The sequence below is a fragment of the Gorilla gorilla genome, chromosome 4, assembly GCF_029281585.2.
Source record: "Gorilla gorilla gorilla isolate KB3781 chromosome 4, NHGRI_mGorGor1-v2.1_pri, whole genome shotgun sequence".
Lineage (NCBI taxonomy): Eukaryota > Metazoa > Chordata > Mammalia > Primates > Hominidae > Gorilla > Gorilla gorilla.
This window is the reverse complement of record NC_073228.2, coordinates 85,053,399-85,078,288: the sequence shown is the minus strand read 5'-3', so window position 1 is coordinate 85,078,288 and position 24,890 is coordinate 85,053,399. Positions and strand designations below refer to the sequence as shown.

Genomic DNA, 24,890 nt, shown 5'->3' with positions numbered 1-24,890 from the left:
ATAGATCAGCACTGGACAACAGAAATATAATACACACCACAAATGTAAGCCATGCATGTAATTTTGAATTTGCTAGTGGCCACATGAAAAAGAAGTAAAGAGAAATAAGTAAAATTAACTTTAATAATATATTTTATTTCACCCAGTATATCCGAAATATTCATTCAACAGGTAATCAAATAAAAAATTTATTGAGCTCTTTTATGGGTTTTTGGTACCAAGCCTTCGAATTCCAGCATGTGTAAGTATACACAAAGCACATCTCATTTTGGACTAGTCACATTTCAAGTGCTCAAAAGCCACATGTGGCTAGTGGCTACCATAATGAACAGTGCAGATGTAAAGCAGAGGTTGGCAAATGTTTTCTATAAAGGGCCAGATAGTAAATATTTTAGGCCCTGCAGACCCAGAGGCAAAATCAAAGATATTCTGTAGGTACTTAAATAGCACTGTTTGCCTAGGGCGGGCTGCCCAGGGTTGTGGCTTTGCACCCAAATGCCCTCAGATAGAGACATCCTCAGGATGAAGAGCAGCTGCCCTTAGGGTGGGCAGGGCTGCTGCCATCAGTTTCACCAGATCCCAGTGAGCCCCCCAACCATGCAGAGAGCCCAAGTCATCGCAATGAGAGCAGGTGGCTGGAAGGGACGAGACCTAGCAACTGAGACTCCCAGATGGAGAGTCCACCATTCAGTGTCCTGCAGTTGCCACAGCAGAGATCCCAACATGTTGGTATTGACTTGAGCAGATGCTGGGAGCAGAGGAAACAGGGGCAAAGGGGATGCCCCCAGCTTGGTCTCTGTAATTGCTGACGCCAGTCCATCGACATTCAGAGGGCAGACGCTGCTTAGAGAACAGGTTATCAAGTAAGGGAGGATTAACAAAGACATTTCCAAAGTAAAAGTTCTGGAAATCCTGTCCTAACCCGTTTCAAAAAGTGGTACCAAAGCATACAAGTAGATATTCCTCATGGCTAACATTGAGAGACATGGCTCCAAGCTACTGCAAATTTTTGTGGAGACCTATTTGACATCAAGAAAAATTCCCCACAGTAAACTTGACTAATAATAGAACCAAATTCTTGGCCGGGTGCGGTGGCTCACATCTGTAATCCCAGCACTTTGGGAGGTCCAGGCGGGCAGATCATGAGGTCAGGAGATCGAGACCATCCTGGCTAACACGGTGAAACCCCATCTCTACTAAAAATACAAAAAATGAGCCGGGTGTGGTGGCAGGCACCTGTAGTCCCAGCTACTCGGGAGACTGAGGCAGGAGAATGGCATGAACCCGGGAGGCAGAGCTTGCAGTGAGCCAAGATTGTGCCACTGCACTCTAGCCTGGGCAACAGAGCGAGACTCTGTCTCAAATAATAATAATAATAATAATAATAATAGAACCAAATTCCTATCCCACTCCCAGCCCCCAGCCACACAGCCCTATCTTCCTTTCCAGTCTTGCCCAACCATTATTACCAACTTGAACCTAAACACTTTCAACTTAAGCCAAAATGAGCCTAGTTCTTCCTTCTTCCTACAGGTTAAACATGGCTCTTTCATCAAAGGTGATTTCAGATGTTCCTGCAACCCTCCCTGACCACAAAGCCAGAAAGGTCTTCCCCTTCCAAGAACATGTATAGCCTTTACTAAACCCCCCAAGTCATCAGAGAATGCCTTCAAATACACCATCTCATCTCCTTCATAGATACGGGCTTTCAGGACGGCAGAGATGAGACCTTAAACTTCTTTCATAGGCCTGAGTAGAGCCCTCAATACTCAGCAAGTGCTCAAAACCTGCTTAGTGAGTAAATGAAGGAATGAAGTCCTGAGACTCTGACAAAGGCTCCTAAGAACCACCAGAGTTGAGAATATACCTCCAGACCTTCACAGGCAGAAAAGCCCCACTAATGCCTGTCCTGACCTATCATTTTAGGGCATAAGCCATATCACTCTAGTGCTCCACTGCTAGTGAATTAATTCATTGTTAAAACTGTATTTCCCTTTATAATATAATTTATCCTTTACAAAATTTTTCTTTAAAGGCAAATATGACACTGTAATTTTTCCATTGAAACTAGATGCTTTGCTTTAAAAAGCAATTTTTAGTATGAGAAAGGAAATGTCTGGGACACCTCCTAAAGAATACTTTGGAGGCCGAGGCAGGCGGATCACTCGAGGCCAGGAGTTTGCAATCAGCCTGGCCAACATGGCGAAATCCCTTTTCTACTAAAAGTACAAAAATTAGCCACGTGTGATGGTGCATGCCTGTAATCCCAGCTACTGAGGGGGCTGAGGCATAAGAATCACTTGAACCTGGGAGGCAGAGGTTGCAGTGAGCCAAGATCATGCCACTGCACTCCGACCTGGGCGACAGAGTGAGACTGTCTCAAAAAAAGCACTCTCTAGAGCACTGCTACAAACAAACACGCACATACACACACACACACATACTCAGACAAATACACGCCAGTGTGCTCAGAGCTCAGCAACAACAAATGGCAATCCTTGTCGTAAGAAAGCCTCATCGCCTCTCAGTTGTAGCACATGGACCACTGAGAACACTCTTTAAGGTTCTAACCACGGATTTGTAAACTTTTTTTAAGTTATCAGAAAGTACAGGTACCACAATTTTTAAAGCAAAACCATGATACCATGACCTGAAAACCCAAAAGCATTTATGGAATTGTAGAGGTAGAATATTTCCAATCAAGAGTGTCCTGGAAAACTTGGAACCCGTGCTGTGGTATCAATTAGGCAATGAAAAGCCAAATCATATTAACAAGAACAACAACAAAAGTCTTAATGAAATGGAAGGTTTTCACTTCTTAACAGTGACTATAAACAAGTAGTATTGCTGTATTGGGAGTATAGTAACATAATCAGTACATACGCAGCTCTAAAACTTTAAGTGGCTTTTAGACAAATGTGGAGAAGACATTACGAAGTATCTAGAAAATGCTTGCTTGCCTGCCTGGATTTTACCATGATGTTATTGGCAGGAACCCTAAAGAGTCTGAGAACCGGCAGGCAGGGGTGTGGTAAGTGGGCTCTGGAAGAATCCCATTTCTCTAGCCAACAAGGCTACCAGGTAAAAAGCCAACAGGCTGTCTTCCCCTCCTCAAAATTACAGAGACGCTCCCTACAAACCTGCCTTCTAAGACCCCCAAATAATTTTCAAATAAAATGTTTCATCTAAACATCACAGTTAGAACACTCATTTATTAAAATTCACAAAGGGTGTAAGTTTTAAAATGGTAAGGGAGAGGGGACTAAGAAATCAGTGGTATCCTCTTTTTTCTTTTTCTTTCTCTTTATTTTTTGAGATGGAGTCTGGCTCAGTCGCCCAGGCTGGAGTGCAGTGGCATGATCTCGGTTCACTGCAACCTTTGCTTCCTGGATTCAAGCTATTCTCCTGCTTCAGCCTCCCGAGTAGCTGGGATTATAGGCGTGCACCACCATGCCTGGCTAATTTTCGTATTCTTTTAGTAGCAATGGGGTTTCACCGTGTTGGCCAGGCTGGCCTCAAACTCCTGACCTCAAGTGATCCACCCACCTCAGCCTCCCAAAATGCTGGGATTACAGGCATGAACCACTGCACTCAGCTAGTATTCTTTCAAGAGTACTGTCTGGGGCCAAAATCACCCTCATTTCCAAAAGCCACAAGGAAAGCCACAATGGAGAAGGGCTGGTGGGCCCCGGGGACACAGTGTTCTTGGTGCAAAGGATAACAGTCAGTCCGCGGAGGCAAGACAGCCCTTACCAACAGTAAAGTAAAGTAGGAAAGGATGAGTTTCCTTATCCATGAGTGCTGAATGGTTTTGTTTTGGTTTTTTCAAATCACAAAGGTAACAAATCAAATTTAACGATGGGCTAAAATTACCAAACTGTCAAATATGCCATTCTCTAAGCCAAATGGAAGAATATGAAAAAATGAAAACCCACTGCCAAATGAGTAGGTAATGCTGTAGCTGTATAAAGAATCAGCAACAGCATCTTGATTTTTAGTGAGCAAAGATCTTGTGGTCGTATGGGGTTACAAAAAAAGATAAAAATCAACCAGGGTAAAGGTTAGCTGGTACTAACATCTGCCATCTTTCCAAGCAGGTTTTCAGAGCATACTCCTCAAAAGCCAAGCACCAAATTTTCCTCTTTCTCACATAGCCATGATATTCTCTAGCCTTAAATCTAATTATTATAAAAGGCCAAAGCTTACAGTACAGGATGCAATACAGACATCCTTTATACAGTACCTGTATGCTGTTCCAAATACACATGCAGCAAAGATCTTTGAAACACAAATAAATGCCAAGTATCTCTCATCTGGAAACTGCCACATTCCTTTGTTTCTAAGATGGTGTTGTAAAGTGCAACATAAGTTAGTGAAGATTTTAGGGAAATAATTAGTACATCAATCATACGTACACAATAATTGAAAACACAACTTAATTTCAGAAAATGCAAAATATTAAAATGAAGGTATTCTTAGAATCAACTAAATAGGGTAATTTGAGGCATTCCTACTTTGTGCCTTCATATGGAGCTCATTAATAACAACCCTAGGCACTTTAATTACAATGAATATCACCCCCAATATCACCAAAATGCATTTAAACTTAGTTTTATTTCAAGAAATTAGACTACTATATTTGGTCTTTCATTTCTATATTTTAATTCACAGATTGTACTTTCATTCCAGAAATTTACATCTTATGTTGAATTTTTTCAATTAGTTACAAAGCTACCTTGAAATGCAAGTAGAGTGTTTATTAAATAAAATAGTTCTTGAGTAAGGTGGAGAAATTGGGAACTACCCTAATCATAGTAGCTAAAAGGAGACTCTCACTTCCCACTTATTTGTTTGTTCATTTCTTTGCATGTGCTCCACCAACCCTGCAAATTTATTCACAAATGCCATTCACTACAGAATCACAATAGCAAAACAAAGCTTTTCAATATTAAAACAGGCTAAATATCCAACAATAGGGGAATGCTTATTGTACATCTGTGTGATAGAATGCTGTACAGTCCTTAAAAATAATGTTTTCAAAAAATAATTACTGGCAAGCAAAATGTTCACAAGGTAATATTCAGTAAAGTATCAGAATCCTAAAGTCTATATACAATATGATCCCAGTTTTGTTTCCCCCCCCCCCGTTTTTTTTTCTTTTTTTGAGATGGAGTTTCACTCTTGTCACCCAGGCTGGAGTGCAATGGCACGATCTTGGCTCACTGCAGCCTCCGCCTCCTGGGTTCACATGATTCTCCCACCTCAGCCTCCTGAGTAGCTGGGATTACAGGCACCCGCGACCACGCCCAGCTAATTTATTTTTTTTCAGTAGAAACAGGGTTTCGCTATGTTGGCCAGGCTGGTCTCGAACACCTGACCTCAGGTGATCTGTCCACCTCAGCCTCCCAAAGTGCAGGAATTGATTATAGGCATGAGCCACTGTGCCTGGCCTTGTCCCCCTTTAAAATGTCTATTTATTATATACAGACATAGAAAAAAAGTCCTTGAAGAAAATTCTCCAACAATTGAATACATAGTTTTCTGGTAAGAATGGGATTTCAGAAGATTTTAGTTTTCTCATATAGTTCTCTGTGATTTCCAAATTTTACATGATAGACATTACTTTTATAAATAAAAAACTGCTTTTTAAAAATGTTCTATTAACACGGTACTTTATACTAAAAGGAAGAAAAAGGAGTAAGCTGTGGACTTGCATTATTTTCCTTTTAGTATACATTTTAGACACTCTCTTTTAAAAAAAACTGCATTTTTAAAGCATAAATATCAATTTAGCTACGTATTTCCTCTGAAGAAAACCCTATTATTCTTACTTTAATATATTTAATATAATTATCACAGTCAGAAGGATTTACGTACCAGAAAGAAATCACATGACAAAGAAACTCTTTCACTCACCTATCCTCTAAGGGAATAGTTTCCTGCAGTTAGTAAAAGTAATCACCCAACTATTTCTTAAGGAATTTACCATCCACTAAATATTCTCTGAAGAGCTTAAAAACCCTGGACTCATAAACATGCTTACAAACTAGGCTGATAAGCTATCTGGTTCTCAAAATGGACCATAAAATGAACAGAATACACATCTGTAGCATCCAAACTTTCAAATGATTTGCTCTTTAAATTGCCCTCACTTAAATGAAAAAACGTAATTGTGAAGAATTTAAAATAACATTTTGGGCCAGGTGCAGTGGCTTACGCCTATAATCCCAGCACTTTGGGAGGCCGAAGCAGGCGGATCACCTGAGGTCAGTAGTTCGAGACCAGCCTCACCAACATGGCGAAACCCCATCTCTACTAAAAATACAAAAATTAGCCGGGTGTGGTGGTGGGTTCCTGTAATACCAGCTACTCTAGAGGCTGGAGAATCGCTTGAACCCAGGAGATGGAGGTTGCAGTGAGCTGAGATTGTGCCATTGCACTCCAGCCTGGGGGACAAGAGCAAAATTCCATCTCAATAAATAAATAAATAAATAAATAAATAAAATTTTGGTAGCATTTTATAGTTTACATAGATTATCTCACATAGATTATCTCAGTTAATTTAATATTCCACTTTCTTTATTAGGTAGAAATTATCATGCCTATTTTCCAGATGAAGACATGAGTAAGCTTGAGGATCCAGAGTTTGTCAAAGATGGATCTAGAACTTGAACCTGGGAATTTGGCCTCAATATACTGGACGTTTGGTACCATTCATCCAAATGGAATGCCATGGCTCCTTCCATGCTACAACAAAGGACAGGCCAGGTAAACAGGAAGGAGAATGGACTCTGCTCAAACCACCATGCTGAAAATAAATTTCCATACTCGTGTTCATGGGAGGAAACGACAGTCGGGGCTCTACAATCACAGGATGCTACTATTCAGCCATTTGATGTCACAATTCCAAATAGGTGAACCTTGCCAACAAAACAAATACAAGAGGACGCTATGGACCAAAACAGAAAGACTGTGTACATCTAAGGACCTCTTCTCATTTAATTACGCACACAGTGAATGGCACAGGTTGCAGTTTGCCAATGTGTGGCAACATGGTATTCACTGCTCTGGACCTGGGGAGATTGAAACTTAGAACTTTCTAGTGGCCAGAAAGTGGTAGCATAAATCAAGGCACAGAGGATGTGGACCCACCTTAAAATGTAAGAAATGTCCTCACGGAGTCAAGAGCTGTACCACAGGCCAGGTCTGAAACGGCAAAGAGGTGTGTTTTCTACATCCTCAGTGCCAGGCACCTTGTGGAGCTGGGCAGACACCAAGAAGGAAGCCTGAGCTGCAAGTCAAGAGGTTCAGGAGGAAGACAGTGGGTTCTTCAGAGACAGACTGCTGTTCCCCAACACCCCGCTTTCTATTATGTCTAAGTTCTCAGGCCCTCAGCACAGAACCCAGCACATAGAGATTATAGAGGTTATGTATACTAGTTCCAATGGAGGAGAATGAGACTGAAGACAAAAACATTTCCTTCCTAGTTATATACTTCCAGCTTTTAGCTAAGGGCCATGCTCACCAAATGCTGTTATTAATTTTGGTTCTATTAACCAGGTTTGCCATTTCGTAAAGATTTGCCCTGAGGGAATTACTAAACCATTCTAAGCCTCCTGCAAAACAAGATACTGATATCTCAAGGTGGTTGTGAGGATTAAATGAGATAATATATGGAAAGTGCATGCCTCAGTGTTAACCCCAAATTAGCATTAAACAAAGAGTGGCTCTTACAGTCGTATAACACAAAACAATGTTCATAAAAATTAACAAGTTAGTATACTACAGGCCTACAGAAAGATGATTGCTTTAGCCGGGCGTGGTGGTTACACCTGTAATCCCAGCACTTTGGGAGGCCAAGGCGGGTGGATCACCTGAGGTCGGGAGTTTGAGACCAGCCTGACCAACATGGAGAAACCCCATCTCTACTAAAAATACAAAATTAGTCGGGTGTGGTGGCATATGCCTGTAATCCCAGCTACTCAGAAGGCTGAGGCAGGAGAATCGCTTGAACCTGGGAGGCGGAGGTTGTGGTGAGCTGAGATCGTGCCATTGCACTCCAGCCTGGGCAATGAGAGCGAAACTCCGTCTCAAAAAAAAAAAAAAAAAGATGATTGCTTTAAATTAAATGTTCATCAACTAAAATATACAATAGATCAACAGACAGATATCAGGTATGAGAAAATATCTAAAAGCCAAGTTTAAACTAAACGCACTATGTGAGGAATAAATGGGACTCAGCTTGGTACCCTCAAAATATATACCTCACCACTCATTAGTAAATAAGGATAAATAGCTGTAAAATGTCTTATGACTACAAAATGATATTTTTCTTTTATTTTGTTCAAATGTACAATGTTCAGAAATGTTCAGAATTAAATTGATAAAATAAGGATTAGTTGTAATTTGACTAATTACTAGCTTATCATTATTGAGCTAAAAGTAATTAACAGGTAAGTTTCCAGAAAATAAGGGGGTTAACTTTTCCACTGTTTTAAAAAGAGTTTCATGTGCTTTTAAACTCAAGATTAAAACTCCTGGCTAAGTAGTAATGGCCAAGTAGCTTGTTGCAGACCCACCCCTCAACGACACACACACTAAGAAGAATTTTCAAAGCTGGACACAATGCCAAAAAGAAAAAAAAAATCTGTTTGAACGCATCATTAAGCAAACAAGACAGCCAAGACATGAGCAGCAAGGATGCCTGAGAGGAGGGAGGTTCACTGGCAGTGAGTCTGACAGTCAGGGAAGCTTTTCGATAAAGAGGCGTTTGCCACTTTATCGGCATGCAGAGCCAGGAGGCTAAGAAACCAAGCAGAAAGCAGCAGCTAAAAGGCAGGAGACCGGCACTGAGTTCCTGACAATCTCATGGGACTGAGGAGCCAAAAGAGGAAGAGTTGTGTAAATATCCCAAAATTCCAGAGAAGACTCTGGGAAGGCTACACTTTAGAAATTAGGGCAAACTGGAAGTAGACAAGCTCTCAGAAAACCTGAAACCTAGCTGACCAGCTCAATCCCAAAATGGATTAATAGAATGTACCCCCACACTAATGCCTGCAAGAAAGCAAAAGTAAATCCTCTCTGAAAAAAAATAACAGGGCATCAAATTACCACTATGATTTTTCACACCCAATGTCCAGCATTCATCAAAATTACAAGGCATACAGGCAACTATTAGTTTGCTGCCACAGAGTCTTTGTCAAAACCGATTCATAGAGACTTTGTGACTCTCCGGCCTAAATTCCCATCTGAAGAAAGATTAAGTCAGATCAAGAACTAACAAGGTGGGAAGGGACACCTCCTTGCTTGTCGAATGGAAATGGCATACTGAAGAACAGAGCTGGTCTGGCGGCCTCAGCCGTATCTTAGCTTTACATTATTAAAAAAGTAGCTAGTGTCCCTCTGAGGGAAAATTTATCCCCAACTCTAATACCTGAACCAAAGACACTGGCTCAATGAGGCCCTGGCACAGATTTCCTAAATGCCTGGGCCTAGTTCACCGATGGTTTGGCTAAGCTGAAACCCAGTGGTGTTCACTAGGGCGCTGTAGCTACTCAGCTTCAGTGTCAGCTGTGCTGAAGCAAAAGCAGATAGATGTTCTTGCAGACAGATGTTCTTGCTTCATTCAGGGGGTAGAACTGACTTTTCGGTTGTTGCCAACAGCATAGCTGTTTGTGCTACCACTTGGAAAACTACAGACTGGCAGATTAAAGATACCCTTCTTTGTGGATGTGAATCTGGAAACAAATCATGGCTGCTGATCGAACTGTCTGGAACAATTGCATAGATACTCTCAAGTAAGGACTGGTTTTCTGATGGAACCCACTACTCATCAAGTCTGGCTGTTTCTGATGCAGAGGCTACCAATGAATGACAGACTTGTGACTCCTGCCAAAAGCTGACCCATTAGTCTTGCAATGAGAAAGGTCATATTGCAAGGAGCATTACCCCCTCCTGCTCCTGGCAGATTGGCTACATCAGGCCTTCAAACCCCTCTCAGGGCTATCAATGCTGCCTTACCACTGTTGATACCTTTTCGGGTTATTACTGGTCAGCTGTTTCCAGCCACACCATTGTAGCTCTTGAACGAATCTATATACTCAACAATGAACTGGCTGTCCAGCTCCCTCTCTCCCTCATCTCCTCCTGGTCCATACACTTAGTAAGGTACTTTGATCATTGAATGTACTATCCCCACAAAGGGATCATCACTTCTTGGCCACTTCCTGGATAATGGTCAGGACAAAATGGGAGCGAGGTGATTATGGAGTATCATAGAGACCTGTTTTGAAAATTCAGGATACCGTCCCCACCATTGCTGCCCATGATGCATTTTTCTTTCCCTCATAGCACCCCCAGGCCAGCCTGGTTGGCTCGCCCTCCAAGTAGCAGCAAAGCTTAAAGGGACCTCCAGGATTCAAACTTAATTCTGCATAAGTTTTATTAAGTGCCCTTGTCCCTTCCAGACAAAACATCTAGGTGTGACTAAGGAATTATTGGGAAAACATAAAGTTAGTGCTACTGGAATGAGATACCCAGAATACATGGAGGCGCAGGAAGAGCAACAACCCAGCACCTGAGGAGGGAAGACCTCAGATCACAGGAGGATGAGGGAGGGAAGAACGTCATGACTTTTGTCTTTCAGAATTGTCCTTGGAGACTTCCTCTAAAAGGAAGACATCCTGGGGTGGCAACCCCAACCTACTGTAAGCACATTCTATTCCACCTACGGTTGGGACTTCTGTGATCTGTCTGCTTGATTTAACCACAATTTGATCTATCAGAGCAGCAGGGGAGGGGCCCAGTTCCTGAACTTTCTACATAAAACAACTTCAAATGTTGTCCTCATCTCCATTCATTTCATGGACAGACAAATACCATAAAGAAAAAGAGATAACTTATACTACATAAAGTTTAGAACTTCTGTTCATTAAAGACACCGTTAAGAGAGTAGAAAGGCAAACCACAGCAGGAGAAAATACTTGCAATACATATAACTGACAAAGGACTCATCATATATATTAGGATAAACAATATGAAATTATGATATTTAACCATTTTTGATGTACAGAAATGGTAGGTCATACAGTTTAACTTAATATTTCTAAGTCCTATAAATCAATTAGACAATTCAATAAAAGATGGGTAAAGGCTGAACAAGCACTTCGAAACAGATAACAGGCTGGTGCGGTGGCTCATGCCTGTAATCCCAGCACTTTGGGAGGCCGAGGTGGGTGGATCACTTGAAGTCAGGAGTTCAAGACCAGCCTGGCCAACATGATGAAACCCTGTCTTTACTAAAAACATAAAAATTAGCTGGGTGTGGTGGCACACATCTATAATCCCAGCTACTCGGAAGGCTGAGGTGGGAGAACTGCTTGAACCCAGGAGGCAAAGACTGCAGTGAGCTGAGATCATACCACTGCACTCCAGCCTGGGTGACAGAGCAAGACTCTGGCTCAGAAACAAAAAAACAGAGACCAATCAAATGATTGATAAGTACTTGAAAAGGTGCTCAACCTCATTTTTATCAGAGAAATGAAAATCCAAATCAAAATGACATGTTACTACACACCTATTAGAATGCTTACAACTAAAATCCTGATAAGACCAAGGGTTGGCAAGGTTGGAAAGTAACTGGAATTCTTAAACATTGCTGGTGGAAGTATAAATTGATAGAACTATCTTGGAAAACTATTTAGCAAAAATTATTGAAGCTGAATACATGTATGCCCTTTGAAACAACTCCATTCCTGAGTATATATACCCAACAGAAATATGCACATGTATGTACACCAAAAGGCTTGCACAAGAATTTTCAAAGCAGGATTATTTATAACAGCTCCAAATTGGAACCAGCCCAAATGCAGAATAAAGAAATCTTTGTATACTCATTCAGAGGAATACTACCTATAAATGAAAAGGGGCCAGGCACAGTGGCTCATGCCTGTAATCCCAGCACTTTGGGAGGCCAAGGTGGGAGGATCACTTAAGCCCAACAGTTTGCCAGCTTTGGCAACATAAGGAGACACTGTCTCTAAAAAATAAAAAAATAAAAAATAAAATAAAATAAAAATTAGCTGGGGTGGGGTGCGGTGGCTCATGCCTGTAATTCCAGCACTTTGGGAGGCCAAGGGGGAGCAGATTGCTTGAGCCCAGGTGGTTGAGACCAGCCTGGGCAATATGGCGAAAGCCTGTCTCTAAAAAAATACAAAAAATAAATTAGCCAGGCATGGTGATGCATGCCTATAGTCCCAGCTACTTGGGGGGCTGAGATGGGAGAATCACTTGAGACCAGGACGTCAAGGCTGCAGTCAGCCATGATCATGCCACTGCATTCCAGCCTGGATGACAGAGGAAGAAACTATCTCAAAAAAAAAAAAAAATACCAGGTGTGGTGGCACATGCCTGTAGTCCCAGCTAGTCAGGAGGCTGAGGTGGGAGGATCACTTAAGCCTGGGGAGGTGTCGAGGCTGCAGTGAGCCATGATCACATTATTGCACTCCAGCAAGACCCTGTCTCAAAAAAGAGAGAAAGAAAGAAATGAAAAGGAACATCCAACAACGTGGATGAATCTCACAAATATGATGTTGAGGAAGAGAAGTCCAACAGGAAAGAGTACTTACTTCATGAATCTGTGAATAGGAAGTTCAAAAACTGGCAAAAGCATTCTATGGTCTCACAAATTAAGGATGGTGGCTACCCATGCTTGGGGTGGTGGAGAGGAATAGGTATGAGGTTAGCTCTGGAGGGCTGATCGTGTCAATGTCTTGATATGGGTGCTGATTACAAAAATATTCACTTTGTGAAAACTCATCAAGTTGCACACCTATGATGTGTGTACTTTTCTGATGTATGCTACATTTTGAAAAATAGGTTTATTTTTAATTTATCGTTACAAGAACAATTGTAAATAATTTTTAAAATATAAAAAAGTAAAGAAAAATTTTGAACATGGACTCTGGGCGGTACAGGTGACAGCGCAGGACCAGAGGACAGAAATGGTGTATTATTGTAAGATCTTGTTGATAAGGTGAGGATGTAAAACTGCTACTGAAGGAAGAGAATGTGGCCTATCATAGTGAATGAACGTTGGTTTGGTAAAAGTAATCTTAACTAGCTTGATGAATGCACTAGATGTGTTAATAATTACTATCACACTCATTAAACGTTCTGTGAAACACCCTCGTCCATAGCCCCTGCTGTTTGGCAGTTAAGCTTCGGGCTGGTCAGAGACTGATGATTTTGTCTGGGCCCCAAATTTGAACTGAGACAATCAGATTCTATCTCACAAGAATATGACCCTGGATATGAGAGATGCTGCAGTGAAAACTGAAGCAGGAGAAAAGGGGCCACAACACTGAGTTAGTATCATGAGGGTTACGACAACCTGAAGTTAGGGGGAAAAAAAACCTACGAGGAAAGACTCAGTGAGAAGGCAAACGGGGATAAACACACTGAAAGGTTGGCCAGCAGCAATATCCAAAGAAGAGCTAAGTCCCCATAAAGAGCACTACTCACCTGTATATTGTCATATAATATTCCCACTGTTCCCCTCAACACTCAGAGGTGATCATTATTCAAGACAACTCTAGTTCATACCTCTCCCCTGCAATCAAAAGGGCCTAAAACAATCAGTCATAGGACAGAAACCAACTAACCCTAGATAAAAGTTTAACAATACTAGAAAAAGCCAACTACACACTTGATTAATGAAGCCTTAGTAACTGCCCTAAAATAATATTGACCAGCTGTTGGGTCTCAGAATTGACTGTGAAAGTTGGATGAGACATTAGCTCATGGATGACATTCTCACTGTTGAAAAATTGTGCAAAGGGCGCGGTGGCTCATGCCTGTAATCCCAGCACTTTGGGAGGCCAAGGCGGGCAGATCACCTGAGGTCGGGAGTTGAAGACCAGCCTGACCAACATGGAGAAACCCTGTCTCTACTAAAAATACAAAATTAGTTGAGGTGGTGGTGCATGCCTGTAATCCCAGCTACTCGAGAGGCTGAGGCAGGAAAATCGCTTGAACCCAGGAGGCGGAGGTTGCAGTGAGCCAAGATCGCACCATTGCACTCCAGCCTGGGCAACAAGAGCAAAACTCTGTCTCAAAAAAAAAAAAAAAAGAAGAAGAAGAAGCATTATTGGCATCTGTGTAGGAAACTCTTATCCTTGATTCTAAATAAGAGTGCTTAGCCAGGCGCAGTGGCTCACGCCTGTAATCCCAGCACTTTGGGAGGCCAAGACGGGCAGATCACGAGGTCAGGAGATCGAGATCATCCTGGCTAACACGGTGAAACCCCGTCTCTACTAAAAATACAAAAAAAATTAGCCGGGCGTGGTGGCGGGTGCCTGTAGTCCCAGCTACTTGGGAGGCTGAGGCAGGAGAATGGTGTGAACCCTGGAGGCGGAGCTTGCAGTGAGCCAAGATCGCGCCACTGCACTCCAGCCTGGGTGACAGAGTGAGACTCCGTCTCAAAAAAAAAAAAAAAAGAAAAAAGAAAAAAGAGTGCTGGCCAGTTGTGGTGGCTCACGCCTGTAATCCCAACACTTTGGGAGGCCAAGGCGGGCAGATCACAAGGTCAGGAGTTCGAGACCAGCCTGACCAACATGGTGAAACCCTGTCTCTACTAAAAAAAGAATACAAAAGTTAGCCGGGTGTGGTGGTGCACACCTGTAATCCCAGGTACTCAGGAGGCTGAGACAGGAGAATCACTTGAACCTGGGAGGCAGAGATTGCCGTGAGCTGAGATGGTGCCACTGCACTCCAGCCTGGGTGACAGAGCGAGACTCTAACTCAAAAAAAAAAAAAGAGTCCTGCACAGCTGGAGGAGCTGGGTAAATGGAAAGAAGATCTCTCAGTAAGAGGATCACCAATGATTTAACTGCCCCTTAGAGTGGGGTCAAATCATGAAAATACTTTACACCATGATCATGGTTATGCAATTCATTTTGGCCAGGGAGAGTGGCTCATGCTGGTAATCTCAGCACTTTGGGAGGCCAAGGTAGGAGAATTGCTTGAGGCCAGGAGTTCAAGACGAGCCTGGGCAACACAGGGAGACCCCATCTCTAAAAAAAAATAAATAATTAGCTGGGTGTGGTGGCACACATTTGTAGTCCCAACTACTTGGGAGGCTGAGGAAGGAGGATCGCTAGAGCTCAGGAGTTCAAGGCTGCAGTAAGCTATGACTGCGCCACTTCACTCCAGCCCAGGTGACAGAGCAAGACTCCGTCTCAATTTTTAAAATTGATTCAAACTTCCTTCTCTTTAAGATTGAACATACTAGGACTTATTTAAAAGCTAATTCCATCTCCTTTATGTCTTCACAACTATTGTCTTAAGTTTTTTCCTTTATTATAACATGAAAGAAACAAAAAAGAGGGCTACCTTTATAATAGCACACATCATTAACAGAAACTCATTATGAACTCTTTCCAAGATAGTCCTTTTCAGAGCTATATCCAGTGCAATCTCCAGTGCCAAAAAAGTGCTATGCCAAAAAGGAAAAAAGTTCCTTATTTACAAGTGAAATAATACAATGTCTGGAACTTGCTTTAAAGTGGTCTAACAAAAAAAAAATGTACACATGGAGGGAGACAGATAAAACAAGAATGGCAGAAAGATGAAGATGTTGAAGCTGGAGGATGAGTATGTTGGCATTCCCTGAAATATTCTATTTTGTGTGTGTTAAAGTATTTTTGAAAGGGAAAGGAAAGGAAAATACTTTCTAAGTCATCTTAATAATGAAAATAAAAAGAAGAATATCAAAGAGAGTAATAAAAATGCTAGCTGGCAAATGTGCTGACCGTTCACCATGTGCCAGGCCTATGCCAAGAGCTTGGCCTGTGAGCCTCACAACAACCTGATGGAGCAGGTACTATCTGGATCTCCATCTTCCAGGCAGGGAACCAGGCTTAGAAAGAGAAATTGCTCAAGATCATGTGTCTGGTAAGTAGCAGAGCCAAGACTGAATCCTATGCAGCTTAAATCCTGAACTGAACCATACACAACACCAGCACTTCACCTAGAAACTGATATTCTTACATTCTTAAAAGAAAGCAAATTCATATTAATATGAGTGGCCTCCTATTCCTATGAATCACTGATATTATCTCGTCATGACTTCTTTTGTAATCAGTTATAATGTTATCTACTGAGCCTTAGACCAAGTTATCACCTCCCTATTTCCACATTGCTAAATGCAGGAAACCTCCTAGCTTTTCAACAGTCCCTCTATTTGAAAGAACTGACCCCACTGTTTACATTAGTCACACAAATGGCATGGGCTTATAAATACAGTCCAGGAAATGAATCAGGCATGTCTAAATTAAATCAGACAATGACAAAATGAAACATTTCAGTACCCTGCAAATAATAAAAAGTACCACTCACATCCCTGCCGTTTCCATCACCACAGGTCTTCACAATGTCATACTGGTAAGTATCATAAGAGCTAAAAACAGAAATTGTGGCCTGAATTTTTTTTTTAATTAAGCACTAAAGGATCAATAAATTTTATTTTATTTTTATTTATTTCTTTACCAAGAGATTTTATGTATTTATTTATTTATTTTGCCCAGGCTGGAGTGTAATGGCGTGATCTCGACTCACTGCAACCTCCACCTCCCAGGTTCAAGTGATTCTCCTGCCTCAGCCTCCTGAGTAGCTGGGATTACAGGCATGCTCCACCACGCCTGGCTAATTTTGTATTTTTAGTACAGACAGGGTTTTGCCATGTTGGTCAGTCTGGTCTCTAACTCCTGACCTCAGGTGATCCACCCGCCTCGACCTCCCAAAGTGCTGGGATTATAGGCGTGAGCCACTGCACCCGGCCAATAAATTTTATTTTTAAGGATTGCTTTTTTTACATCATTTTATCTTTATCTTCTCAGATCTTATGAGAATTAAAATTCTGATTAACTTATTTAATCTAAAGCTGTAAATTATTCTTATATAGGCCTCCCCAACTTTCTGTCTCATTTCTTGCTTTACAGTTTTTTAACAAAGAAAAGAAACACTGTAGTATATTAGTTAAATAAACACAGACCAACTCAAACTTGTTATTTTTTTCCTGCTTTCTCCCTAAAAGTATATTTGAAGCATTTTGTAGTCACTGTAATAAGTTTTAGGAAAAATGATTTGAATCCTTATTTTTCATTAAATCATTAGTTTTTCAAGTGCCAGTAAAAAAATAAAACTGTGAGTCCATGTGCTTTTTGCATCTCTGTTCCACCTACTGATGCCAATATTTTCTGCAACAACAACAACAACAAACCTGCTACTGTTTTTTTCTAAATATATACACAATTATATTTTTAACTCCTTGGGCAAAAATGCTAACATATTCCCTTTGGCGGAACCAAATTCGTGTATTTATAACTTCTCAATCAGCTAAAATTTAAAAGTTGCACCAATAAAAATGTAATGGATAATTTTAGAATAATGGTTAGATTTTAGAATAAAGGCCAAATGTTATAAAATAATCAAACATTTATCACAGTGCTATGTTGATACTTAACAAATATCATTTCTAGTTTCATTTAAATATCAATAAAATTTTACTATTTACAGTCTTTGTTTAAGGTAGACTAATTTCAGAGAGGAATTTATATTGTGAGTAATTTAACAGAATCATTCCATATCCTTAGTCCTGAAAAATAAAGCTCCCCAAATTATAGATAGATGGGATTTATAACTCAGGTCTTGAAATGTTAATGTACACATCAAAATCTGCAAACTCCAATATATAACCGCCTAACAAAGGTTTAATATTCAACGGTAGAAAATGGTAGAAGGGTAACAAACTGAATAAACACCACACACACACACACACACACACACACACACACACACACATATCCCTTTCTTGTAGAACAAATGAATAGGTATAAAAATAATAAGCCACTTTAAACTTGTGAAAAGTAGAATTTAAGACTTGAGCAAATCCATATGGTTGGTCAATCTGACTTACTTCATTACAAAATAATCATAAAGACTAAGTATTTTCATTCCAAAAAATTAAAATTATACTGACTGTGGCATGCATATTTAAGTAGTATTGAAAACTGCAGAAAAAATCCATTTAAAAATATAATCTGCATTAAACAGACAGCAATATCAACAATTGTTTTAATGAACCACTGACATTTGCTTGCTAAAACCAGAAACACTTGGTTATCACACATGCTTTAGGTCTTGTCATCATCCAGTGTGAGAAAAATTTCTCTATTTTTTAATTGTCAAAAGAAGGGAAAAATTGTTATAACACTACAAGTATTTTCTACCCCTCAACAATGCGCTTAGTCGTCACTTAATGAAACTCACAGAAAAATAGTTGTTCACAACAATAATGCATTTTTATGTATTAATACATCTGTCACATCAGGGATGGATTTTTCTGTGTTGAATTCTTATACAACAATCTAAATAGTAAGGCTTAGTGTAGCCAAAATTAAAATAACTCAATTTTGCTAATCCATGAGATTTTTTTTTTCATTTCACTTTAAAGAGAAGGATAATTACAAAGTTTAAGTAATAAATTATTTTGTTCCCTAAATTATATTTTTTAACATTGTATAAGATTTAGCAAATATCATTATTCCATTTTCCCTTTGTGTTCAGTAGACAAAAGTTAAGTTGGTTATAATTAGACAACATGAAGTAGTATGAAAATCCACCATCCACACTCTCCATCTCCCACAAATATTTCAGAGTTCGCACGCAGCTCTGCCTAATTCATTCGATGATTAAAATCCTCTGCTTGTGGTCAATTTAGGAAGGCTAAAATGACTAGTAATGAAGTGACAGGAAATCACATAGCCTTTAATCCCTTTAAAATTAAACCAACATGTTTAATTCAGCACAAATGCAAATGTCTACTTCTTTAAACCTCCAGAGCTAAAGAGATATTTTACCCCCAAAAACAAGTGAAATCAGGCTGAACAGAACATTTACCACCACCAGAAAAATAAGAATCAAGGTGGCTTTTTTGCTATGTGTCTTCTCCTGCTAGTAGGCAAGACAGATAGTGCCACTTAAACAGAGCAGACTAACTGGGATGTGTACTTTCACCCTAAATGCAAATATTTTTAAAGGTACCCCGTTCCTGAAGTAAATGAATTCCTGAAGTAATGTCATGTAAAACTGCTTGTTTAAAAATAAATCCCGTTTTTCTTTGAACATGTAATGGTCTGCAATCGTATTTCTCAAGAATTACAACTGCCATTTAAATAGTTTTGAAAAGGAAATAAGAATAAACAAAACAGTGATTCACATCCTATACCCCAAGCCCCCATCCATCTAGATTTGCTCAGTGGATTTAAATACAGTCTTAGTAAGGAACTCTTCAACATTATTTAGTCTTTATATCTTCAATTGGACTTTGATCATCTCCCCAGAAGTCTTTGAGTTTCAGTGTTAGCAATAGGTAATAATAATGATGATGTTAGTAACCATCATCTCCAAAAGCTGAAGTTCAAATTAGATGAGGTAAGAGAGGATAACAGCCACCAAGAGCACAGAGCCTACCATGTAGAAGGTACTTGCTAAATACAACTTCCCTTTCTCCTTCACCTGGAACAAAACGGGAGGTTTTCATTTTCCACAAATGGAGCTTAACTAGAAAGAAGTGCCACCAGACACACTTTTAAGAAAAGGAACAACACTTTTGGAGAAAATAAACCACTTAAAATTGTTTTTAACTGATCTCATTTTGATTATATCACCATTGCTATCCCAAAGAAGTAGTCACTATGGAAGGCTGATAAGAGAGCCTTGCAATCCTCCAAAGACTCATCAAAGTGAAATCTGAGAACACTATGAAAAAAATAGAGCAATGCAAATATTCCTACAACCTAAGCATATTTGGAAAGTGACTTTCTTTTTTCTGCTTAACTGGAAACAATTTAAGTCCAAGTGTAAAAAAAAAGCAAACGGATTTTTTGTTGTCAACCAACTTATTTTGAATTGTTATTTACAGGAAGCAAACCAATGGGTGTTTTCTTCTTGTAACTTACCTAAAAACACAACTAATAAGCATAAAAATCATTGAAGGATATGTGGACTTTAAGCTCCCAAGAATGCTTAGAGGCAGTTTATAGCAATAATTACATCAACTATTGTAACTGTCAAGGGGATTACAATAAATATGTTGCCCTCCAATGTGAGTAATAAGAATGTCTCTGCCTCAGGCAATGATGTTACTATAGGTTTGCACATCTGCTGACCTAACTAATTTATCAGAATGTCCACTTCAATCACCTGCTTGTCCTCGGCTTTTCAGATGCAGTATTTATCACAAACACTGGTAATCTCTGAATCTTGTGAAATGGTCTTTCACATTCTCCACACTGCAAAAAGCTCACACTGTCTGTCATAACCTTAGAAATAGAAGATGCCATTATTGAAAGGTAATTGGAAACCAAATTAGCCAAATTCTTAATGTTTACATATTAGGAAACAGAGATTTCATTAACAGAAAAAAAGAGAAAAGATTAAGAGATGTGCTTAAAGAAATAACACGGAAACTTGGTGAAGAAAAATGACTCTGCCTCACTAAGTCCTGTTTCAAGCCCTAACCTTCAACTGTGTTGATAGTGTTGAGGGAGATATTGATATGGAAAGCTCCAGAAGCATATAAGGAGAAAGAAGCAAACCTTGGGATGTGCTCATCTCCTCACATCCTCCACAGATCCTTCGTGTCTCAGTGTCTGGATGATCTAAGCACCTCAGCAACATAAATTAGCTGAGAGGTAACCAACTGGATAAACTGTAGATTTAAGGTAGAATGTTTCTCCTTGTTTCTTATTTTCACAGTTTCTTCTTAATTATTCAAACACACCCAGTTGGCAGTGCCAGAGAAAAGCATCAGTGGGCTAAGCTAACCCAACTCACAGCAGCACATCTAATGCAAGACAAAATGTGGAAGGTTTCCCAGCCCAACTCCTAATCCATTCTGGAATGCTTGCTTCTCTACATCTCAGATTTATCTACAAACACCAAAGATTCTAATTTCTAACCTCTTGAAGATGAATAAAATGACTGAGAAATACTCATCATTTGTATGGTCATAAAAAGGGAAAACAATTTTTTCATTAGATGGCCTATTTAGGACAACCATTAGAAAGTGGCATGAAAGTCAAACTATTTGGAAGTTATGTTTCCTTATTAAAGTGCAAGAAAGAAAACAGTCTTGAAGATTACAGTCCAGATATTTTCCAAGTAGAAAAATGTTGGTTTCCATATAACATTAGCAAGTCAGAGAGCCATATGAATTGTAACAGGTAACAACTCCCCACCCCTAACTGAAAAAAAAAAAATCAAAAGTGGTTATCTTATATTAGTATAAATATGAAGAAAACAAATAATTTGGGATTAAGTAAATGATATATATCCTGAGTAATTTAAAATACCCTATTCTACTTTAGACATAATAACACTTAGAAACCTATTCATTTTGGTTCCTGCGGGGCCTTGGAACACATACCTTAAAAAAAATCCCACCAATAGAATGTTACTTATATATATTCCTGAAAAAAATGTTTCCTCAAAACTCTTCTCCCAATTTAAATTCTAAAATGCATGACTTGAAATGTATGTTTATATTTCTAGTATCTATATCTATAAAGTTGGAAACCAGTTTTTCAAATGACTCTGAACAAGCCCTCAGAAACTGAAGAGCATATTTAAACTTTCAGATTTATAAGTGTTATAACAAGTTTGATCACTTAAGTCTGTTAATGATTTATAGTGAAAACAACTCAAACTTCTGGTTGGTCTAGTTTTAACTCCTCTTAATTTTACACACTGTTTTATGAGCCCCAAAGGGTTAGGTAGGCATCTTACGGATCACTCCATTGCTAGCACCTCCCACAGCCTCTGTGGTTTGCGGTAGATGCTGTCTGATCTGAACTTACATGGAAAATTCAGCTGCGAATATTTTTACGCAATAGCAAAAACAATCAGCCTTTTTCATATCAAGGTGGGGATTGAGAAGCTAAATGAGAACATTAGGGGCATAAAATTGGTCTGCTTTAACTTTAATAACCAAACGGTGATTGAAAACATACAAATTTTGTGTTTGCAGGAATGAGGGGCTGGGATCACTAAGACTTAAAGGGTTTTTCTCCCCCACCCCGCGACCATGAGCACACAGCAAAACTAATAAAATTATGACCCAGAATTAAAAGGTCGCATTCATTTTCAAAGCATTCATTTAAAAGTACAGAAGCGTTCTTTAAAAATGCCCACATTTTTAAACATAGCAAGAATGTGGCTACCAAATATTAATCCTGAGGAATATGAATACACATTTACCTTCATAATTAGACCCAGCAGGTCAAATGTTAGCAAGGTCAACTGACCGAAATCACAAAGACTGATTGAAAATGACCAACAGAAAGTGTCTGTCCGGCTTGGGAGCCCCGCTTGTTCCCAGCCCAACCAGTGGTCAAACATCTGCAGGCAAAGAAATCTACACGCGCCAGCTGGGTATGGCAGAAATCAAACTTTTCCAAATAAGTTAGTTCCGTCTTGCCAATCTACACCAACAGGTGTCAATACATGTCACCAGACAAAATTCTTGCGAGCCAGGTCTAGAGAAGCAATAGATGGTTGGCAGAGAAGCTGAAACGACTCGACCTCTACCAGGGTAATGAAAGCAAGTCGGGCCACTATTCTGACTGATCACTTGGCAGTGGGGTAGGGGTATGGAGATGGGAGAATCCCTGGATGAAGATCGGAGGGCGCGTGGAGATGTCCCGCCACTGGTGCCGCGGGGGGATTTCGGAGCATGGTCCCCGCACTCTTTCACGACCCCCGACCCCTGATCCCCGGGTTAGGACGGCAAGGGAGTGCGGCGATCAAGGCTGGGAGACCGCGGAGAGAAGGCGCGCGGTACCTGCTTGTCCAGCGCGTCTCGGACGCCTCCCGGCCCGGCGCCGGCCCTGGGTGGCGCGGGCGTTCGTTCGCAGCTGCAGCCCTCCAGGAGGTACATGCCCGCCGGGCGGCAGCTCTGCTCGCCCTCGAAGTAGAAGAGCACATTCTGGTAGAGGGCGAACCACTTCTCGTGCCAGCGGCTCGCCTCGGCCGTCTTCTTACTCAGGAAGCCGCGCTTGGTGCCCTCCTTGCGCGCCAGAAAGGCCAGGTACAGGGCGTGCCCCTCGTTGTAGCGCACGCTCTTCTGCATGGTGCGGGTGCGGAGGGCTCACGGGTGGCCTCCCGTCTCACCCCTGCCTCGCGGCCATGGCCCAGCCGGCTCCCTCGAGGGCGCGACCGCTCAGGTCCCGGCCGGCGAAGGGCGCCCCCTTTCCCCACGCCGCGCGCAGGGCACCCCGCCCGCTTTCGGGAGGCGGCGGCGCGCGGTGGCAGGGGCGCGGGCTGGGGCCGAGGCAGGCTCTCCGCCCTGACCGCCACCCTCCCGGCCGAGCCCCCGGAGCCCCCCAAGCCCCCGACGCCCGCGTGGAGCGCGGCCCCGCGAGGGCGCCCGAGCCGGCCGCCGCTTCGCCCAAAGTTGCGGGAGCCGAGCCCCCGCGGCGGGCTGGGGCGGCAGCCGGGGAAGGACTGTCCTCGGGCAACGCGCTCCGGGAGACAGAAGGTAAAACGTCACGTGGGAGCTCAGCTGTAATCGGCTTGGAGACCGATTTAAAGGGCAAAGTCGGCGCGGCGCCGGCGGTGGCGCAGCCCGCTTGCCCCGGCGCGCGTCCCTCCCTCGCCCGCCCCGGCCCGGGCCGCTGCCTCTGCTCGGGCGCCCGCCGGGATGGGGCGGATCAGGGAGGTGGAGGCGCCCGGCCGCACCACACACCCGCTCACACGCGCTCGCACACTCGCGCACAACGCGCGCACACACACGCACACCCACACACACGCAGACCAGTACATTCACCCAGATCCACAATGCACACACTCAGACGCACAAAAATACACTCACAAATGCACACAAACACAATGCGCGCACATATGCACAAAAACACATGCGCACACACTCATGACACACAAATACACATTCTCACAACGCTCACACTCAACACACAGTCACAACGCACAAATACATATAGACAAATACACCCACAATGTGCGTTCCCGCGCACAAAAATAAAACCCACATTCAGATACACACTTAAGGAACTACACACATGCACGCAGTGATATGCTCACTTACACACACATTCACACACAACCCACACATTCAAACCCACATTCAAACATACATTCATACACACATTTACACTCAGTCACACAAACAGCACACATATACTCACACGTTCACAATCATACAGACTCAAGCAGATAATCAAACATACACACAGATGAACACACATATGAACATTCACAAATTCATCCAAAAATACACACACACAAAGCACTCACACACGTATTCGCACGAATCCACACACTTTCACAAACCCACTCACACATACACACACACTCACATGCCACATCCATAAGTACGTTCCCATGGCAGTAGGCAGAGTCACAGAGTGGCTTTGCATAGCCCGCATCCTTGGCTTTTCTGCTTGTACCTGCATTGTAGTATTTAAAACTGCCGGTAAAGGTTAAGGAGAGTGGCCCAAGTGTTCCCGGAAAGGCATCAGATGCCGAAGGTTCTTTCGGAATGCCTGTTATTTCACAGTTGTAAGATGCTAAATTTTAAGTGCCGAGTTTTCAACCTGGAAAAAAATACCCAAATAAGGGACACTTTGCTGCCCAGGGCAGAATCCATCCCCAAAGGCCAGCTGTCACAGGCTTATCGTTTGTAGGACTGGATTCATTTGATTAACAAATCTGACAGGTACAACCAGAAAACCAAGAGCCACCCCCCGCCCCAACCCCATGCTGTAAAATGTAAGTGGAAAAGAAATAATGTAGCCAGCAGCTGTGAAAGAAAGCCA

General features: G+C 41.5%; 1 protein-coding gene across 3 annotated transcripts in view; it reads right to left on the bottom strand.

Annotated features, from left to right (window-relative positions):
- RASGRF2 (Ras protein specific guanine nucleotide releasing factor 2) overlaps positions 1-24,165 on the bottom strand; it is a 269,681-nt gene extending 245,516 nt beyond the window's left edge. For all 3 annotated transcript variants that reach the window (XM_055386143.2, XM_055386145.2, XM_004058629.5), the window contains exon 1: positions 22,901-24,165. In XM_055386143.2, coding sequence (XP_055242118.1) covers positions 22,901-23,188 — 288 coding nt within the window. In that variant the 5' untranslated portion in view covers positions 23,189-24,165. The remainder of the gene's footprint in view (positions 1-22,900) is intronic.
- Positions 24,166-24,890: the final 725 nt, after the last annotated feature.